This window comes from Oncorhynchus mykiss, chromosome 24 (genome assembly GCF_057628025.1).
Source record: "Oncorhynchus mykiss isolate SJ-2025 chromosome 24, ASM5762802v1, whole genome shotgun sequence".
NCBI lineage: Eukaryota > Metazoa > Chordata > Actinopteri > Salmoniformes > Salmonidae > Oncorhynchus > Oncorhynchus mykiss.
In genome coordinates this window covers 40,710,516-40,731,134 of record NC_143045.1, presented here as the reverse complement: position 1 = coordinate 40,731,134, position 20,619 = coordinate 40,710,516, and the positions used below count along the sequence as shown (strand labels likewise).

The window sequence follows — 20,619 nt, the reverse complement described above, 5'->3', positions numbered from 1 at the left end:
GAGTAACACTACAAATAGAATAACCCCAACAACAATATTTTGTTATTTGTTTCATTAGTCCATTGTCATCATAGTCCCAAAATCAATACAGCAGGTACGATGCATTTTGCATTAGGAGTAACCTGTACGTTGATAGATTTTGTGGAGAACTTGTTCTGCCCCTTGAACAAGGCAGTTAACCCCACTGTTCCTAGACCGTCATTGAAAATAAGAATTTGTTCTTAACCGACTCGCCTCGTTAAATAAAACATAAAAAAATTTAGCAGCAGATATGATTAGATAGATCTCATACAACTGTACGACAGTTTAGCCCTGCTATACAGCAATAGTTTCTAAAGGAATATAGCACATAAACTTAATCAATATGCATCTTACCTTTCAATTGTTCCATTGGAAGAAAGGTCCCAGAATTGATGGAATCTTATTTCTGGATCGTTTGGGGCTTCTTTGTGGATGAGGTGAAAAGTGTCCTCTTTTAAAAAGGGGATTTTGGCATCATTAGGTGGTCCACACACACGTTTGGGGACGGTATATTTATCTACAACTATGGTTTTGGAAGTCGGTATGGTTGGTATGGTCGGTATGGTCGGTAATGTCGGTATGGTTGTAAATCATATAGGGCCATCTAAAAACAATATGTTCCCAATATATTATGTGTGAATCTAAACTAACCCCATCTCCCCTTAACTAACCCCATCTCCCCTTAACTAACCCATCTCCCCTTAACTAACCCATCTCCCCTTAACTAAACCCATCTCCCCTTAACTAAACCCATCTCCCCTTAACTAACCCATCTCCCCTTAACTAACCCCATCTCCCCTTAACTAACCCCATCTCCCCTTAACTAACCCCATCTCCCCTTAACTAACCCCATTTAGCTTGATTGAATTGGGCACTCACCAATACTGGGGACTGGGGACATACGAGTACGTATGGACTGGATCTCATTAAGTCCACAGATTTAAATCTTCAGCAACGTAGCCAGGCAGCGGTGTTCCACTAAGCACATTCTCCACCAAACATAAACCCACATAAACCCTTATTCCATCCTGTCAAACTGAACACAGGTACGTGTAAATATCTTCATGGTTGAATCTTCCAGCTAGAACATGTAAACCAATAGATGCATAACTCATATGAACAACCGCCCGACTCGAAGACGGGCGCCACAAAGGAAACCATATAAGAAGGGCAGCGTACACCGTGAATCAAAGCCATGGTTTTCAGGCTTCAAGGCAGGTCCTACAGGCACACCTGGACTACTGTTCAGTCGTGTGGTCAGGTCCTACAGGCACACCTGGACTACTGTTAAGTAGTGTGGTCAGGTCCTACAGGCCCTTAGTTTTGTCACACCTGGACTACTGTTCTGTAGTGTGGTCAGGTCCTACAGGCACACCTGGACTACTGTTCAGTCGTGTGGTCAGGTCCTACAGGCACACCTGGACTACTGTTCAGTCGTGTGGTCAGGTCCTACAGGCCCTTAGTTTTGTCACACCTGGACTACTGTTCAGTCGTGTGGTCAGGTCCTACAGGCACACCTGGACTACTGTTCAGTAGTGTGGTCAGGTCCTACAGGCACACCTGGACTACTGTTCAGTAGTGTGGTCAGGTCCTACAGGCCCTTAGTTTTGTCACACCTGGACTACTGTTCAGTCGTGTGGTCAGGTCCTACAGGCCCTTAGTTTTGTCACACCTGGACTACTGTTCAGTAGTGTGGTCAGGTCCTACAGGCCCTTAGTTTTGTCACACCTGGACTACTGTTCAGTAGTGTGGTCAGGTCCTACAGGCCCTTAGTTTTGTCACACCTGGATACTGTTCAGTCGTGTGGTCAGGTCCTACAGGCACACCTGGACTACTGTTCAGTAGTGTGGTCAGGTCCTACAGGCCCTTAGTTTTGTCACACCTGGACTACTGTTCAGTAGTGTGGTCAGGTCCTACAGGCCCTTAGTTTTGTCACACCTGGACTACTGTTCAGTAGTGTGGTCAGGTCCTACAGGCCCTTAGTTTTGTCACACCTGGACTACTGTTCAGTCGTGTGGTCAGGTCCTACAGGCACACCTGGACTACTGTTCAGTAGTGTGGTCAGGTCCTACAGGCCCTTAGTTTTGTCACACCTGGACTACTGTTCAGTAGTGTGGTCAGGTCCTACAGGCCCTTAGTTTTGTCACACCTGGACTACTGTTCAGTAGTGTGGTCAGGTCCTACAGGCACACCTGGACTACTGTTCAGTAGTGTGGTCAGGTCCTACAGGCCCTTAGTTTTGTCACACCTGGACTACTGTTCAGTAGTGTGGTCAGGTCCTACAGGCCCTTAGTTTTGTCACATCTGGACTACTGTTCAGTCGTGTGGTCAGGTCCTACAGGCACACCTGGACTACTGTTCAGTAGTGTGGTCAGGTCCTACAGGCCCTTAGTTTTGTCACACCTGGACTACTGTTCTGTAGTGTGGTCAGGTCCTACAGGCACACCTGGACTACTGTTCAGTCGTGTGGTCAGGTCCTACAGGCACACCTGGACTACTGTTCAGTCGTGTGGTCAGGTCCTACAGGCCCTTAGTTTTGTCACACCTGGATACTGTTCAGTCGTGTGGTCAGGTCCTACAAGCACACCTGGACTACTGTTCAGTCGTGTGGTCAGGTCCTACAGGCCCTTAGTTTTGTCACACCTGGACTACTGTTCAGTAGTGTGGTCAGGTCCTACAGGCCCTTAGTTTTGTCACACCTGGACTACTGTTCAGTAGTGTGGTCAGGTCCTACAGGCACACCTGGACTACTGTTCTGTAGTGTGGTCAGGTCCTACAGGCCCTTAGTTTTGTCACACCTGGACTACTGTTCAGTCGTGTGGTCAGGTCCTACAGGCACACCTGGACTACTGTTCAGTAGTGTGGTCAGGTCCTACAGGCCCTTAGTTTTGTCACACCTGGACTACTGTTCAGTAGTGTGGTCAGGTCCTACAGGCCCTTAGTTTTGTCACACCTGGACTACTGTTCAGTAGTGTGGTCAGGTCCTACAGGCCCTTAGTTTTGTCACACCTGGACTACTGTTCAGTAGTGTGGTCAGGTCCTACAGGCCCTTAGTTTTGTCACACCTGGACTACTGTTCAGTAGTGTGGTCAGGTCCTACAGGCACACCTGGACTACTGTTCAGTAGTGTGGTCAGGTCCTACAGGCACACCTGGACTACTGTTCAGTAGTGTGGTCAGGTCCTACAGGCCCTTAGTTTTGTCACACCTGGACTACTGTTCAGTAGTGTGGTCAGGTCCTACAGGCACACCTGGACTACTGTTCAGTAGTGTGGTCAGGTCCTACAGGCCCTTAGTTTTGTCACACCTGGACTACTGTTCAGTCGTGTGGTCAGGTCCTACAGGCCCTTAGTTTTGTCACACCTGGACTACTGTTCAGTAGTGTGGTCAGGTCCTACAGGCCCTTAGTTTTGTCACACCTGGACTACTGTTCAGTCGTGTGGTCAGGTCCTACAGGCACACCTGGACTACTGTTCAGTCGTGTGGTCAGGTCCTACAGGCCCTTAGTTTTGTCACACCTGGATACTGTTCAGTCGTGTGGTCAGGTCCTACAGGCACACCTGGACTACTGTTCAGTAGTGTGGTCAGGTCCTACAGGCCCTTAGTTTTGTCACACCTGGACTACTGTTCAGTAGTGTGGTCAGGTCCTACAGGCCCTTAGTTTTGTCACACCTGGACTACTGTTCAGTAGTGTGGTCAGGTCCTACAGGCCCTTAGTTTTGTCACACCTGGACTACTGTTCAGTAGTGTGGTCAGGTCCTACAGGCACACCTGGACTACTGTTCAGTAGTGTGGTCAGGTCCTACAGGCCCTTAGTTTTGTCACACCTGGACTACTGTTCAGTCGTGTGGTCAGGTCCTACAGGCCCTTAGTTTTGTCACACCTGGACTACTGTTCAGTAGTGTGGTCAGGTCCTACAGGCCCTTAGTTTTGTCACACCTGGACTACTGTTCAGTCGTGTGGTCAGGTCCTACAGGCACACCTGGACTACTGTTCAGTAGTGTGGTCAGGTCCTACAGGCACACCTGGACTACTGTTCAGTAGTGTGGTCAGGTCCTACAGGCCCTTAGTTTTGTCACACCTGGACTACTGTTCAGTCGTGTGGTCAGGTCCTACAGGCCCTTAGTTTTGTCACACCTGGACTACTGTTCAGTAGTGTGGTCAGGTCCTACAGGCCCTTAGTTTTGTCACACCTGGACTACTGTTCAGTAGTGTGGTCAGGTCCTACAGGCCCTTAGTTTTGTCACACCTGGATACTGTTCAGTCGTGTGGTCAGGTCCTACAGGCACACCTGGACTACTGTTCAGTAGTGTGGTCAGGTCCTACAGGCCCTTAGTTTTGTCACACCTGGACTACTGTTCAGTAGTGTGGTCAGGTCCTACAGGCCCTTAGTTTTGTCACACCTGGACTACTGTTCAGTAGTGTGGTCAGGTCCTACAGGCCCTTAGTTTTGTCACACCTGGACTACTGTTCAGTCGTGTGGTCAGGTCCTACAGGCACACCTGGACTACTGTTCAGTAGTGTGGTCAGGTCCTACAGGCCCTTAGTTTTGTCACACCTGGACTACTGTTCAGTAGTGTGGTCAGGTCCTACAGGCCCTTAGTTTTGTCACACCTGGACTACTGTTCAGTAGTGTGGTCAGGTCCTACAGGCCCTTAGTTTTGTCACACCTGGACTACTGTTCAGTCGTGTGGTCAGGTCCTACAGGCACACCTGGACTACTGTTCAGTAGTGTGGTCAGGTCCTACAGGCCCTTAGTTTTGTCACACCTGGACTACTGTTCAGTAGTGTGGTCAGGTCCTACAGGCCCTTAGTTTTGTCACACCTGGACTACTGTTCAGTAGTGTGGTCAGGTCCTACAGGCACACCTGGACTACTGTTCAGTAGTGTGGTCAGGTCCTACAGGCCCTTAGTTTTGTCACACCTGGACTACTGTTCAGTAGTGTGGTCAGGTCCTACAGGCCCTTAGTTTTGTCACATCTGGACTACTGTTCAGTCGTGTGGTCAGGTCCTACAGGCACACCTGGACTACTGTTCAGTAGTGTGGTCAGGTCCTACAGGCCCTTAGTTTTGTCACACCTGGACTACTGTTCTGTAGTGTGGTCAGGTCCTACAGGCACACCTGGACTACTGTTCAGTCGTGTGGTCAGGTCCTACAGGCACACCTGGACTACTGTTCAGTCGTGTGGTCAGGTCCTACAGGCCCTTAGTTTTGTCACACCTGGATACTGTTCAGTCGTGTGGTCAGGTCCTACAAGCACACCTGGACTACTGTTCAGTCGTGTGGTCAGGTCCTACAGGCCCTTAGTTTTGTCACACCTGGACTACTGTTCAGTAGTGTGGTCAGGTCCTACAGGCCCTTAGTTTTGTCACACCTGGACTACTGTTCAGTAGTGTGGTCAGGTCCTACAGGCACACCTGGACTACTGTTCTGTAGTGTGGTCAGGTCCTACAGGCCCTTAGTTTTGTCACACCTGGACTACTGTTCAGTCGTGTGGTCAGGTCCTACAGGCACACCTGGACTACTGTTCAGTAGTGTGGTCAGGTCCTACAGGCCCTTAGTTTTGTCACACCTGGACTACTAATCAGTAGTGTGGTCAGGTCCTACAGGCCCTTAGTTTTGTCACACCTGGACTACTGTTCAGTAGTGTGGTCAGGTCCTACAGGCCCTTAGTTTTGTCACACCTGGACTACTGTTCAGTCGTGTGGTCAGGTCCTACAGGCCCTTAGTTTTGTCACACCTGGACTACTGTTCAGTAGTGTGGTCAGGTCCTACAGGCCCTTAGTTTTGTCACACCTGGACTACTGTTCAGTCGTGTGGTCAGGTCCTACAGGCACACCTGGACTACTGTTCAGTCGTGTGGTCAGGTCCTACAGGCCCTTAGTTTTGTCACACCTGGATACTGTTCAGTCGTGTGGTCAGGTCCTACAGGCACACCTGGACTACTGTTCAGTAGTGTGGTCAGGTCCTACAGGCCCTTAGTTTTGTCACACCTGGACTACTGTTCAGTAGTGTGGTCAGGTCCTACAGGCCCTTAGTTTTGTCACACCTGGACTACTGTTCAGTAGTGTGGTCAGGTCCTACAGGCCCTTAGTTTTGTCACACCTGGACTACTGTTCAGTAGTGTGGTCAGGTCCTACAGGCACACCTGGACTACTGTTCAGTAGTGTGGTCAGGTCCTACAGGCCCTTAGTTTTGTCACACCTGGACTACTGTTCAGTCGTGTGGTCAGGTCCTACAGGCCCTTAGTTTTGTCACACCTGGACTACTGTTCAGTAGTGTGGTCAGGTCCTACAGGCCCTTAGTTTTGTCACACCTGGACTACTGTTCAGTAGTGTGGTCAGGTCCTACAGGCCCTTAGTTTTGTCACACCTGGACTACTGTTCAGTAGTGTGGTCAGGTCCTACAGGCCCTTAGTTTTGTCACACCTGGACTACAGTTCAGTAGTGTGGTCAGGTCCTACAGTCACACCTGGACTACTGTTCAGTAGTGTGGTCAGGTCCTACAGGCCCTTAGTTTTGTCACACCTGGACTACTGTTCAGTAGTGTGGTCAGGTCCTACAGGCCCTTAGTTTTGTCACACCTGGACTACTGTTCAGTAGAGTGGTCAGGTCCTACAGGCACACCTGGACTACTGTTCAGTCGTGTGGTCAGGTCCTACAGGCCCTTAGTTTTGTCACACCTGGACTACTGTTCAGTCGTGTGGTCAGGTCCTACAGGCCCTTAGTTTTGTCACACCTGGACTACTGTTCAGTAGTGTGGTCAGGTCCTACAGGCACACCTGGACTACTGTTCAGTAGTGTGGTCAGGTCCTACAGGCACACCTGGACTACTGTTCAGTAGTGTGGTCAGGTCCTACAGGCCCTTAGTTTTGTCACACCTGGACTACTGTTCAGTAGTGTGGTCAGGTCCTACAGGCACACCTGGACTACTGTTCAGTCGTGTGGTCAGGTCCTACAGGCACACCTGGACTACTGTTCAGTAGTGTGGTCAGGTCCTACAGGCCCTTAGTTTTGTCACATCTGGACTACTGTTCAGTCGTGTGGTCAGGTCCTACAGGCACACCTGGACTACTGTTCAGTAGTGTGGTCAGGTCCTACAGGCCCTTAGTTTTGTCACACCTGGACTACTGTTCAGTAGTGTGGTCAGGTCCTACAGGCAATTAGTTTTGTCACACCTGGACTACTGTTCAGTCGTGTGGTCAGGTCCTACAGGCCCTTAGTTTTGTCACACCTGGACTACTGTTCAGTAGTGTGGTCAGGTCCTACAGGCCCTTAGTTTTGTCACACCTGGACTACTGTTCAGTCGTGTGGTCAGGTCCTACAGGCCCTTAGTTTTGTCACACCTGGATACTGTTCAGTCGTGTGGTCAGGTCCTACAGGCACACCTGGACTACTGTTCAGTAGTGTGGTCAGGTCCTACAGGCCCTTAGTTTTGTCACACCTGGACTACTGTTCAGTAGTGTGGTCAGGTCCTACAGGCCCTTAGTTTTGTCACACCTGGACTACTGTTCAGTCGTGTGGTCAGGTCCTACAGGCACACCTGGACTACTGTTCAGTAGTGTGGTCAGGTCCTACAGGCCCTTAGTTTTGTCACACCTGGATACTGTTCAGTCGTGTGGTCAGGTCCTACAGGCACACCTGGACTACTGTTCAGTCGTGTGGTCAGGTCCTACAGGCCCTTAGTTTTGTCACACCTGGACTACTGTTCAGTCGTGTGGTCAGGTCCTACAGGCCCTTAGTTTTGTCACACCTGGACTACTGTTCAGTAGTGTGGTCAGGTCCTACAGGCACACCTGGACTACTGTTCAGTAGTGTGGTCAGGTCCTACAGGCCCTTAGTTTTGTCACACCTGGACTACTGTTCAGTAGTGTGGTCAGGTCCTACAGGCCCTTAGTTTTGTCACACCTGGACTACTGTTCAGTAGTGTGGTCAGGTCCTACAGGCCCTTAGTTTTGTCACACCTGGACTACTGTTCAGTCGTGTGGTCAGGTCCTACAGGCACACCTGGACTACTGTTCAGTAGTGTGGTCAGGTCCTACAGGCACACCTGGACTACTGTTCAGTAGTGTGGTCAGGTCCTACAGGCCCTTAGTTTTGTCACACCTGGACTACTGTTCAGTAGTGTGGTCAGGTCCTACAGGCCCTTAGTTTTGTCACACCTGGATACTGTTCAGTCGTGTGGTCAGGTCCTACAGGCACACCTGGACTACTGTTCAGTCGTGTGGTCAGGTCCTACAGGCACACCTGGACTACTGTTCAGTAGTGTGGTCAGGTCCTACAGGCCCTTAGTTTTGTCACACCTGGACTACTGTTCAGTCGTGTGGTCAGGTCCTACAGGCACACCTGGACTACTGTTCAGTAGTGTGGTCAGGTCCTACAGGCCCTTAGTTTTGTCACACCTGGACTACTGTTCAGTAGTGTGGTCAGGTCCTACAGGCCCTTAGTTTTGTCACACCTGGACTACTGTTCAGTAGTGTGGTCAGGTCCTACAGGCCCTTAGTTTTGTCACACCTGGACTACTGTTCAGTAGTGTGGTCAGGTCCTACAGGCCCTTAGTTTTGTCACACCTGGATACTGTTCAGTCGTGTGGTCAGGTCCTACAGGCACACCTGGACTACTGTTCAGTCGTGTGGTCAGGTCCTACAGGCCCTTAGTTTTGTCACACCTGGACTACTGTTCAGTAGTGTGGTCAGGTCCTACAGGCCCTTAGTTTTGTCACACCTGGACTACTGTTCAGTAGTGTGGTCAGGTCCTACAGGCCCTTAGTTTTGTCACACCTGGACTACTGTTCAGTAGTGTGGTCAGGTCCTACAGGCCCTTAGTTTTGTCACACCTGGACTACTGTTCAGTCGTGTGGTCAGGTGCCACAAAGAGGGACTTAGGAAAATTACAACTGGCTCAGAACAGGGCAGCACGGCTGGCCCTCGGATCTACACAGAGTGCTAACATTAATAATATGCATGTCAATCTCTCCTGGCTCAAAGTGGAGACGATATTGACTTCATCATGTTGAATGCACTGAGCTGTCAGTTTAAACTACAAGCCCATAACTCTGACACCCATGCGTACCCCACAACACACGCCACCAGAGGTCTCTTCACAGTCCCCAAGTCCAGAACAGACTACGGGAGGTGCACAGTACTACATAGAGCCATGACTACATGATGTTCCACATCAAGTAACTCGTGCAAACAGTAAAATTAGATTTAAATTAGGTAGAAAAATGCACCTTATGGAACAGCGGGGTGAAGACACACAAACACATGATAACATACACACAGGACAACATACACAAAGCTGGCATCAAGGCAAAGGGTGGCTATTTGAAGAATATCAACTATAAAAACATATTTAGATTTATTTAACACTTTTTTTTTGGTTACTACATGATCCCATATGTGTTATTTCATAGTTTTAATGTCTTCGCTATTATTCTACAACGTAGAAAATAGTAAAAACAAAGAAAAACCCTTTAATGAGTAGGTCTTCTAAAACCTTTGACCGGTAGTGTACATACTACCTCAATTACCTCGACTAACCTGTACCCCCTGTATATAGTCTCATTCCTAACCTGTACCCGTGTATATAGTCTCATTACTAACCTGTACCCCTGTATATAGCGTCATTACTAACCTGTACCCCTGTATATAGACTCATTACTAACCTGTACCCCTGTATATAGTCTCATTACTAACCTGTACCCCTGTATATAGTCTCATTACTAACCTGTACCCCCTGTATATAGTCTCATTACTAACCTGTACCCCTGTATATAGCCTCATTACTAACCTGTACCCCTGTATATAGTCTCATTACTAACCTGTACCCCCTGTATATAATCTCATTACTAACCTGTACCCCTGTAAATAGTCTCATTATTAACCTGTACCCCCTGTATATAGTCACATTACTAACCTGTACCCCTGTATATAGTCTCATTACTAACCTGTACCCCTGTATATAGCCTCATTACTAACCTGTACCCCTGTATATAGCCTCATTACTAACCTGTACCCCTGTATATAGTCTCATTACTAACCTGTACCCCTGTATATAGTCTCATTACTAACCTGTACCCCTGTATATAGTATCATTAATAACCTGTACCCCTGTATATAGCCTCATTACTAACCTGTACCCCTGTATATAGCCTCATTACTAACCTGTACCCCTGTATATAGCCTCATTACTAACCTGTACCCCTGTATATAGCCTCATTACTAACCAGTACCCCTGTATATAGTCTCATTACTAACCTGTACCCCTGTATATAGCCTCATTACTAACCTGTACCCCTGTATATAGTCTCATTACTAACCTGTACCCCTGTATATAGTCTCATTACTAACCTGTACCCCTGTATATAGTCTCATTACTAACCTGTACCCCTGTATATAGTCTCATTACTAACCTGTACCCCTGTATATAGCCTCATTACTAACCTGTACCCCTGTATATAGCCTCATTACTAACCAGTACCCCTGTATATAGTCTCATTACTAACCTGTACCCCTGTATATAGTCTCATTACTAACCTGTACCCCTTGTATATAGTCTCATTACTAACCTGTACCCCTGTATATAGCCTCATTACTAACCAGTACCCCTGTATATAGTCTCATTACTAACCTGTACCCCCTGTATATAGTCTCATTACTAACCAGTACCCCTGTATATAGTCTCATTACTAACCTGTACCCCCTGTATATAGTCTCATTATTGTTATTTTATTGTTGCTTTTTATTATATATATATATTTTTTTTTTAAATTTTATTTTTAAACTTCAGTTAATTTAGTAAATACTTCAGCACTTAAAACTGCATTGTTGGTTAAGGGCTTATAAGCATTTCCCTGTTGTATTCAGCATGTGACATGACATTAGATTTGAATTATTGTATCTAAACCGCTGTGAAATTATAATTTCAAGAACCAGAAATATTACATCTTCAGCTGGTTTTACAAAACATAAACTAAAACTTAAGAACAGGAAGCATAGAAATAGTGCATATAGAACACATCTACAACTTCTTATTTCTGTCCAGAGGATAGGGGGCCATGTCCTAGAGAGGGGCCAGTTTCTGTCCAGAGGATAGTGGGCCATGTCCTATAGAGGGGCCAGTTTCTGTCCAGAGGATAGGGGGTCATGTCCTAGAGAGGGGCCAGTTTCTGTCCAGAGGATAGGGGGCCATGTCCTAGAGAGGGGCCAGTTTCTGTCCAGAGGATAGGGGGCCATGTCCTAGAGAGGGGCCAGTTTCTGTCTAGAGGATAGGGACCACAACCAGATAAGCATTAGACTGGTGGCCAGTCACTGTTTAGCTACAACTTTCCTCACTCTTCATGCTCCAGTGGCACATGACACCAAAAGGAGTGGAAAGTACAGAAACGAGCCCCTCTCTATGAATGTTATAGCTAAACAAAGCCTAGCAACCAGTCTAGGTAACCACAGCAACTGGCAGTCACCGGCGTGGGTGGGAATCGCATTCTCAAATTTATTTCCATTCCATTGATAGAGAGACAACTCCTGGAAGAAAACAACTGTCAACTTCTAAAATGGGAAGAAAAAAAAAGATTTTAATCCACCCATTTTGAGTAGGATTGATTTGAGTCCATTTAAGTTTAAATCTTGCCGGTCACGGCTCCTCTGGTCACACAGGAAGGACAGTAGTACTCCATGAGTGTGAACCTCCGGGCTGGAACACACAGGACTGACTGGGGTTTAAAAGTGAGGCCTTCTCTGTCGGGCAGTGTACTTTGTGTCAGCTCGGACTTCCCTGGAAAACAGAACACACCACAGAGAGGGAAGACTGTAAGAGACCAGCCTTTCTGTTACAGAGCCTGATGACTTTCTTCAAATGGGGTTGTAAACTATATGAACATCATAATGTTAACCTGTACAGGATCAGGATCCAATGAGCCCAATGAGAGAGTAGCCAGGATCCCTGCCCAAATGAGACAGAGTAGCCAGGATCCCTGCCCAAATGAGACAGAGTAGCCAGGATCCCTGCCCAAATGAGACAGAGTAGCCAGGATCCCTGCCCAAATGAGACAGAGTAGCCAGGATCCCTGCCCAAATGAGACAGAGTAGCCAGGATCCCTGCCCAAATGAGACAGAGTAGCCAGGATCCCTGCCCAAATGAGACAGAGTAGCCAGGATCCCTGCCCAAATGAGACAGAGTAGCCAGGATCCCTGCCCAAATGAGACAGAGTAGCCAGGATCCCTGCCCAAATGAGACAGAGTAGCCAGGATCCCTGCCCAAATGAGACAGAGTAGCCAGGATCCCTGCCCAAATGAAAGAGTAGGCAGAGGGGTACATACCTGCCCTGTCTTCTCCTCCTCTCCTTCTTCTCTAGGACCCAGTCTTTTCCCTTCTTTGCAGACTTGCCCTTCATGTTCCTAAAGCGAGATCTTTACAAAAGACAAAACAGGAAATGACCACCAGTAGACACAGGAAGGGATTGAGACACCTTCGCTCTAAACAACCTGTAGCTATGTTTTTACATATTTCATCTTCAACTCAGCTCCGTGTCTTCTCTGACAGATGTGATCAGTGTCATTGTAAAGGACGTCACACTGCTTGCTAAGCCATTTCCTCCTGATTCGGCTCATACCAAGGCTCCAACCCAGGACCTCTGTCTCGCAAACACACAGGATTACACCCACTAACTTCTTGGTGACTGGGGGGCAGTATTGAGTAGCTTGGATGAATAATGTGCCCAGAGTAAACCTGGTACTCAGCCATAAAAGCTAGAATATGCATATAATTAGTATATTTGGATAGAAAACACTCTGAAGTTTCTAAAACTGTTTGAATGATGTCTGTGAGTATAACAGAACTCAAATGGCAGGCGAAAACCAGAGAAGAAATCCAACCAGGAAGTGGGAAATCTGAGGTTAGTCGATTTTCAACTCCGCCCCTATTGAAGATACAGTGGGCTATTGGTCATGTTGCACTTCCTAAGGCTTCCACTAGATGTCAACAGTCTTTAGAAACTTGTTTGAGGCTTCTACTGTAAAGGAGGGGCTCATAAGGGCGGTTTGAGTCAGTGGTCTGGCAGAGTGCCACAGGCTCGTGACGTGCGGTCATGAGAGAGTTAGCTCGCTTTCCATTGCATTTCTGAAGACAAAGGAATTCTCCGGTTGGAACATTATTGAAGATTGATGTTAAAAACATCCTAAAGAAGGATTCTATACATCGTTTGACATGTTTCTACGGACTGTAACAGAACTTTTTGCCATTTTGTCTGCTCCTAGTGAACGCGCTTCGTAACTTTGGATTTGTTTACAAAATGCGCTAACAAAAGTAGCTATTTGGACATAAAGGATGGACATTATCGAACAAATCAAACATTTATTGTGGAACTGGGATTCCTGGGAGTGCATTCTGATGAAGATCAAAGGTAAGTTAATATTTATAATGCTATTTCTGACTAATGTTGACTACACAACATGGCGGATATTTCTTTGGCTGCTTTGGGCTCTGACCGCCGTACTCAGATTATTGCATGGTGTGCTTTTTCCGTAAAGTTTTTTTGAAATCTGACACAGCGGTTGCATTAAGGAGAGGTTTATCTAAAGTTCCATGTATAATAGTTGTATCTTTTATCAATGTTTATTATGAGTGTTTCTGTAAATTGATGTGGCTCTCTGCAAAACCACTGCATGTTTTGGAACTACTGAACATAACACTTCAAAGTAAAATTAGATTTTCGGATATAAATATGCACTTTATCGAACAAAACATACATGTATTGCGTAACATGATGTCCTATGAGTGTCATCTGATGAAGATCATCAAAGGTTAGTGATTATATTTCTGCTTTTTGTGACTTCTATCTTTGGCTGGAAAAATGGCTGTGTTTTTCTGTGACTTGGTGGTGACCTAACACAATCATTTGTGGTGCTTTTGCTGTAAAGCCTTTTTGAAATCAGACACTGATGGCTGGATTAACGATAATTTTATCTTTAAAATGGTGTAAAATACTTCTATGCTTGAGGAATTTTAATTATGAGATTTTTTGTTGTTTTGAATTTGGCGCCCTGCACTTTCACTGGCTGTTGGCGGGGTGGGACTCTACCGTCCCTAATATCCCAGAGAGGTTAAGTGTCTTACTCGAGACACAGAAAAACTATTTGGACGAGCAAGTGGACACACTTCAGGCTGAGTTTCCCATATCTCCATCTGCTACATCACGTGATGTCAGAGGGCGGAAAAGCTGCCCGGGCAGTAACTGTAGTCAGGCAGGAAGACAGCCCTCTGTCTCTCTGGGAGATGAGCCTGGCCTGACGACAAGACCTGTCCAAATGCCATCTACCCCAACTATGTTCATGCATTGATTAATGAGTCTTCTCATTAGCATAAATGGTGGTAAACAATCACTACAACACTTCTAAAGTTGAGGATGTTATTTCTTTACCTCTGTCCTGTGAATTGGACTTGATTTGGGACGTCCCTGTCCACTGTCTCTGACACTAGCCCCTGAAACACAGGGACCACAAACCATCAGCGTTCAGCATTCAAGACAACAGTCTCTACAAATGAGCCCTTATTCTTTTCCTCACCTTGGGTAGGGTTCCTGAAAACCCAGCGAACAGACACAGGAAGAACCTGATGGGGGAAGAAAAAAAATCAGAGAAGAATGTCAGTTTTAGTCATTTAGCAGCCACTCTGATCCAGAGAGACTTACAGTTAAGAGCATTCATCTTAAAGTAACTAGGTGGGGACAACCACGTATCACAGTCATAGTAAGTAAAACCATCCCTCAATAAAGTAGTTCCCTAGCAGTCAGTAGTGTGAGTGTGAGTGCCAGAAAGACATGGATTTGTGTGTGTGTTTCTAGTATGACCACCAACTGATGACCATAGAAATAGAATCTGACATCATTGACTCATTATGACATCATTGACTCATTATGACATATTTATGCCATCATTGACTCATTATGATATCATTATGCCATCATTGACTCATTATGATATCATTATGCCATCATTGACTCATTATGATATCATTATGCCATCATTGACATCATTATGCCATCATTATCTCATTATGACATCACTGACTTAACCGGAGAGGCCCATTCTATTGGTTAAATTTGTATGGTGACTACCAAACCAGGTTGGGCCGCTGGGCGGCAGGGGGGGCGGGGAAACTCACTTTTTGGCCTTGGTGCTGTTAGGATAGTCCACCACCATGCCTCCACTGAAGCCTGCCTTCATGGCCTGGGATGTAATCAGTTCCAGCTGCACACAGTCAAGTCTATTATTCATTTGCACAGCACAGACAAACACTGAAACGCTGGCTGGCAGGTTCACCTCTCAATGTTAACAATAGTAAAATATTAAAGTAACAAAGGTGTCATAAAATAGAACATTTAGTATGAATATATATAGAAGGAAGACAGTCAACAACAGTACACAGATGAGAAGAGCAACTACAGGTCAGGAGTGGTCAACCAGGTGTCACGGAGTGTGTCGGCATGTTTCTGTGGAGATTAACTTTAATAAACTATTTTCATATCACTGTACCTGCTCAGAGTTCTCTGGGTAAAGCTGAAACACTGCACGGGCTCCTCTTGACTAAAAAGATACGGGACAATAACACAAGTAGTCAGATTGGACAGAGGTCCCTAGGGATCTCACCAGGGAGGAGGAGTTAGATTGGACCGAGGTCACTAGGGATCTCACCAGGGAGGAGTAGAGTGTACTGAAGAAGGTGTAGAGCCTCTTGGGGGGGCTGTGAGTCTTTTTGTCAGCATTGCAGAGCCACTGGAGAGCAGAAATACTGAGGGATGAGACAAAGAGGTAGGGGAGGACACAGACACAGGTGATAGGTAGAAAGAGAAGGATGGAGACAGACAGAAGGAGACATTACTAACTCAGTCTTGACAAGTCCATCAATAGTAATTTCTCAGTAGAGAACTCAGGTCTCTCTTAGAGGACAGGAAGGACAAGCTCTTTACCTGATGCAGCCATCAAAGGTCCCAGGCCTGAAGGGCAATCCCTCCCCCATATCCCCCAACACAAGGTCTCCCTCCACCTCCCGATCCAGCGCTACATCTAGAGACAAGGACACAGCACTGGTCAACAGCGGAGCACAACAAACAAATATTGACTGCTATATTTCAGGTTGCTGATCCATCTCTAAATATGAATGCAATATTTTTGCGCCAGGAATGACACCAATGGCTGTGCTGACGCCCACTCAACCACACTCACCCAACATGGCTGTGCTGATGTCCACTCCAACCCAGAAATGTCCCTCCTCTGACAGGTAGTCCCCACTTAGCCCGGAGCCACACCTGACGGGACAAGTTATAAAGACACATTCAGTCTAAAGTAGTTTTGATGTTGTTTTGTTCTCCTACCCAGACTCATTACATTAACGAGAGCCCTCAGCAGTCCCCTGGCTTGTACACATACCCTACATCGAGCAGGAAACAGGGCTGGTCCTCAGGCAGGTTCAGCAGCTCCACAGCTCTCTCAGACATCTGGCTCTGGATCTCAATCATCCGAGAACTGGAAATCCACGAGGAAATGATTGAACAGTTGATTACTTAGCTACCCTTGAATCATATTACAGTCTACTGTCTCAAAGAGATTGCATCAAGGACAGCCTCTGGTCAGTATGTAAATGGTAAAAATGCAACGATTTGTATTCAAACGATTCGTATTATGCAGGTCATTATCAAACCCCGAACTCACTTCTGAGAATATTTCTTGGCCTCCTCTTCGTTATAGAACTGCAGAACGAGTAGAAATCAAAACACAAGAAGTTAAGTGCTGCGTGCAGGTAAACACAAGATGTGTCGCGGAAATGTTGTCCACATAATGAAGTAAACATAACTAGTCACTTGCTAGGTAGGTATTTTTGGAACAGATCACTAGCTAACTAACTTAGCAAACGTGTGTTTTCTTACAGTTAATGCGGCTAACGTTAGCTAGCTCTCGTCTGTCTTAAAAAACAAACACATCATACTAACAATTTCAGGCGGAGCCATATGCTCGGGTCTTCGACAACTTGAGGCCATGTCTAATTTTGTTTACTACAAGATATCTACGAATGATCGATTTAAACCAAAAAACCTTAAACGTTTTTATGATGTCTGGCTACAGCTGAGGCTCCACATGTGAGTGTGACGTGGTATTTCAGCGACAAGGAAAGGGGCACGTAATTTAAAGAGACAGCCGCGTAGTTGGGGAAAAACAATACTATTAGAAACTACTTCAACAACCAAAACGGCATTTTGAATGAAATGCATATCTAAACACAATTTTAAAGCATACGAAAAAATAATTTGCACAAGACCATCACATCAGAGAGGAAGAGGCGATAATTGAGAACGTTCAAACCCCAATTCCTCGTATATGATTGGATGACAGAATATGTTTTGTGACCACTTCCCATTTACATATTCTCTCATTGGTCTGCTATACATTTTACCGGATCCCACCCCTGTCTTCTTCGTTTCTGTCATTTCTCCATGGCCGCTGTACCTGCTGCTACGGGAGAATGGCGGAGGTCAGTCGGAGATTGGGGAGCGGAGTTTACAGATTTTCAGCTATCAGAAACGCACCGACTCACTCCATCCCCTGCGCCGAAGATCGACCACACGAAACGATGTCAGTAGCAGCAGCAGCAACCTCTATAATTGGAGCCAGAACCTTTAAAGCCAAGGTAACCGGACAAGGGATTTACGAATGTCACCCGGTGTCAACAAGGGACAGTCAGGCGAGTTCCTGGGAACCTGAACGTAACAACCGCAAAGAGAATGCACAGGAATGCACGGAGACAGAACACATTCATCAAATACTTTCTAGGCTAAAACATGAGAACAGACTGGGGTATGGGACATTACTTTGGTCAAGTAGTGATTTGCTTTTATTAGACATTAATGCTAAACCCGTTATCATATTAGCAACTGTTCAGGATAGTGAGCTCAGACGGTCACCATTGTACCTGTGGCCCAGTGTACAGCCTCTGTCCAAGGGTAACCTAGTAACAGTGCACAGGATGATGTGTTGGAATAGCAGAGGTGTTGTCATGGCCACCTTACACCCTGAAATCTTTGGGTCACCTCAGCAGCTCCAAGCATTCAGCACGGTCATGCTGACAGAGCAGCAGTCAGGCCGGTTTCGACCTCACCCAGAGGTCCTGTACTCCACCAGGACTTACAGCTGGAGGAGCAAAAACAACCAGTCAGACTTCCCGCCTCTTCACAGGAGCAGAACGGCCTACTACGACATCCTCCGAGTGTCCCCAAGCGCCACCCAATCCCAAATAAAAACAGCATATTACAAGCAGTCGTTCATCTACCACCCAGACAAGAACCCCGACAACGAGGAAGCCACCCAGCGTTTCTCTGAGATCACCGAGGCCTATAGCGTGCTGGGGAGCATGGCCCTGAGGAGGAAGTACGACCGCGGCATCCTCAGTGGGTCAGACATCCGGGGGGCAGGGAGACCCTCGGACCGGGAGGCCACCTCCAGCAACAGAGCCTCTGGCCCACAGCAGCATCAACAACAGCAGAGATCCCGACGGTTCTCCAACGTTGGAGGGAAGGCCATGTTTGACTTTGATGCCTTCTTCCAGGCTCACTATGGAGAGCAGCTGCAGAGGGAGAAGGAGCTGAGGGCCAGAAGGGCCCAGTACCAGCAGAAACAGCAGCAGGATTATAAGCAGTGGAAGCTGGGGAAGATGTTGGAGATTACTGTAGGGGTGCTGCTGGCCATGGGAGGAGTCATCTTCTTCAGTATCACCAGGTCCTGAAATAGAAATAAACCAATCTGTCCCTACCTACCTGTTGAGGTTCTGTCTTTGTGAAACACTTCAATCAACCACTTGTCCAATGTTTAAATTTCTCTCTCTTCCCAGGTTATTTTCACAATAAACCGTTGACTTTCGACAAGAATAGCAGACAGTGATGTCGTTAATGGGCCCTACTCTCCCGAGTGTCATTATCAGAACTGGTACCAGACTTTAGCCTACTTCCTTTCTACACAAGTGATTATAGCCACACATGCATGGCCGAGCTCTTCTAAAAACTCAAAAACGACAGTTGTTTTATACAGAGATGATTTAGTTAGTTAAGTTGGATCCCCATTAGCTGTTGCACATGCAGCAGCTCCTCTTCCTGGGGTCCACACATTTACATGGACCTTTTAGTGATTTAGCAGACTCTCCTATCCAGAGTGACTCACAGCAGTACATTCACCTTAAGATAGCTAGGTGGGACAATGACATGTCACAGGCATAGTAAGTACACATTTCCTCAATGAAGTAAGAGGTGGTGGGGGGTTTATTTACAATACTCTGAAGTGGTAGGGTTTCAGGTGCTTTCGGAAGATGGGCAGGGACTCTGCTGTCCTAGCTTCAGGGGGAAGATGGGAAGGGACTCTACTGTCCTAGCTTCAGGGGGAAGATGGGAAGGGACTGCTGTCCTAGCATCAGGGGAAGATGGGGAGGGACTCTACTGTCCTAGCTTCAGGGGGAAGATGGACAGGGACTCTACTGTCCTAGCATCAGGGGGAAGATGGGCAGGGACTCTACTGTCCTAGCTTCAGGGGGAAGATGGGAAGGGACTCTGCTGTCCTAGCTTCAGGGAGAAGATGGACAGGGACTCTACTGTCCTAGCTTCAGGGGGAAGATGGACAGGGACTCTACTGTCCTAGCTTCAGGGGGAAGATGGGCAGGGACTCTACTGTCCTAGTTTCAGGGGGAAGATGGACAGGGACTCTACTGTCCTAGCTTCAGGGGGAAGATGGGAAGGGACTCTGCTGTCCTAGCTTCAGGGAGAAGATGGACAGGGACTGCTATCCTAGCTTCAGGGGAAGATGGTTCTACATTGGGGCGCCAGGACAGAGAAGAGCCTGGACTGGGCTGCAAAACACAAAACATAAAATACATGACAGAGTACAGAACATTTACTTTATATACAAGAACAACAAGATGATAATAATACATTGAATATAAAATAGTAAATTATAATGTTTCTAGAGATCTGGGAGGATGACGTCATCCCTGTTTCTATTGGTTCAGTCAGATACAGTGAATAGAGGCCTGAGACTCAGCACTGGTTTAGAATATAACTATTGTACAGTTTGGCCAGGGACTACAGTGTTGTAAGGACTGTGGAATATACAGTAGGTCATTTCTATTTTATTTATTTATTTAACCTCTGTAGTAGTACTGTAGTCTGTACCTCTGTAGTAGTACTGTAGTCTGTACCTCTGTAGTAGTACTGTAGTCTGTACCTCTGTAGTAGTACTGTAGTCTGTACCTCTGTAGTAGTACTGTAGTCTGTACCTCTGTAGTAGTGCTGTAGTCTGTACCTCTGTAGTAGTACTGTAGTCTGTACCTCTGTAGTAGTACTGTAGTCTGTACCTCTGTAGTAGTACTGTAGTCTGTACCTCTGTAGTAGTACACTAGTCTCTACCTCTGTAGTAGTACACTAGTCTCTACCTCTGTGGTAGTACACTAGTCTACCTCTGTAGTAGTACAGTAGTATCTGAAATGCAGAGGAGGCTTCTGAGGGGAGGACGGCTCATAATAACGTCTGGAATGGAGTCTGTGGAATGGTATCAACCACATGGAA

The 20,619-nt window shown here is 46.7% G+C and overlaps 2 protein-coding genes across 9 annotated transcripts; one reads left to right on the top strand and one right to left on the bottom strand.

The window, feature by feature from the left end:
• Nucleotides 1-9,356: 9,356 nt before the first annotated feature.
• Nucleotides 9,357-17,388, bottom strand: bud23 (BUD23 rRNA methyltransferase and ribosome maturation factor). 8 transcript variants are annotated; one of them, XR_016491443.1, is made up of 13 exons: nt 17,008-17,388; nt 16,730-16,767; nt 16,448-16,543; nt 16,244-16,326; nt 15,988-16,084; nt 15,713-15,809; nt 15,554-15,604; nt 15,183-15,268; nt 14,585-14,630; nt 14,440-14,501; nt 12,341-12,430; nt 9,750-11,795; nt 9,357-9,625 (listed from the first exon to the last, which is right to left on the bottom strand). XR_016491443.1 is itself a non-coding variant. In XM_036961674.2 (12 exons), exons 1-12 carry the CDS (start codon nt 17,053-17,055, stop codon nt 11,741-11,743), a joined length of 849 nt encoding a protein of 282 aa, XP_036817569.1. In that variant the 5' UTR covers nt 17,056-17,388; the 3' UTR covers nt 9,357-11,740. The 8 variants fall into 8 exon arrangements, 1 of the variants encoding a protein (XP_036817569.1); XR_016491440.1 differs by having other exon boundaries at nt 9,357-9,749; nt 9,782-11,795; XR_016491441.1 differs by having other exon boundaries at nt 9,357-9,718; nt 9,782-11,795.
• On the top strand, nt 17,360-18,936 carry dnajc30b (DnaJ heat shock protein family (Hsp40) member C30b). The gene has a single exon (XM_021581615.3). It carries the CDS (start codon nt 17,538-17,540, stop codon nt 18,792-18,794), a length of 1,257 nt encoding a protein of 418 aa, XP_021437290.2. The 5' UTR covers nt 17,360-17,537; the 3' UTR covers nt 18,795-18,936.
• Nucleotides 18,937-20,619: the final 1,683 nt, after the last annotated feature.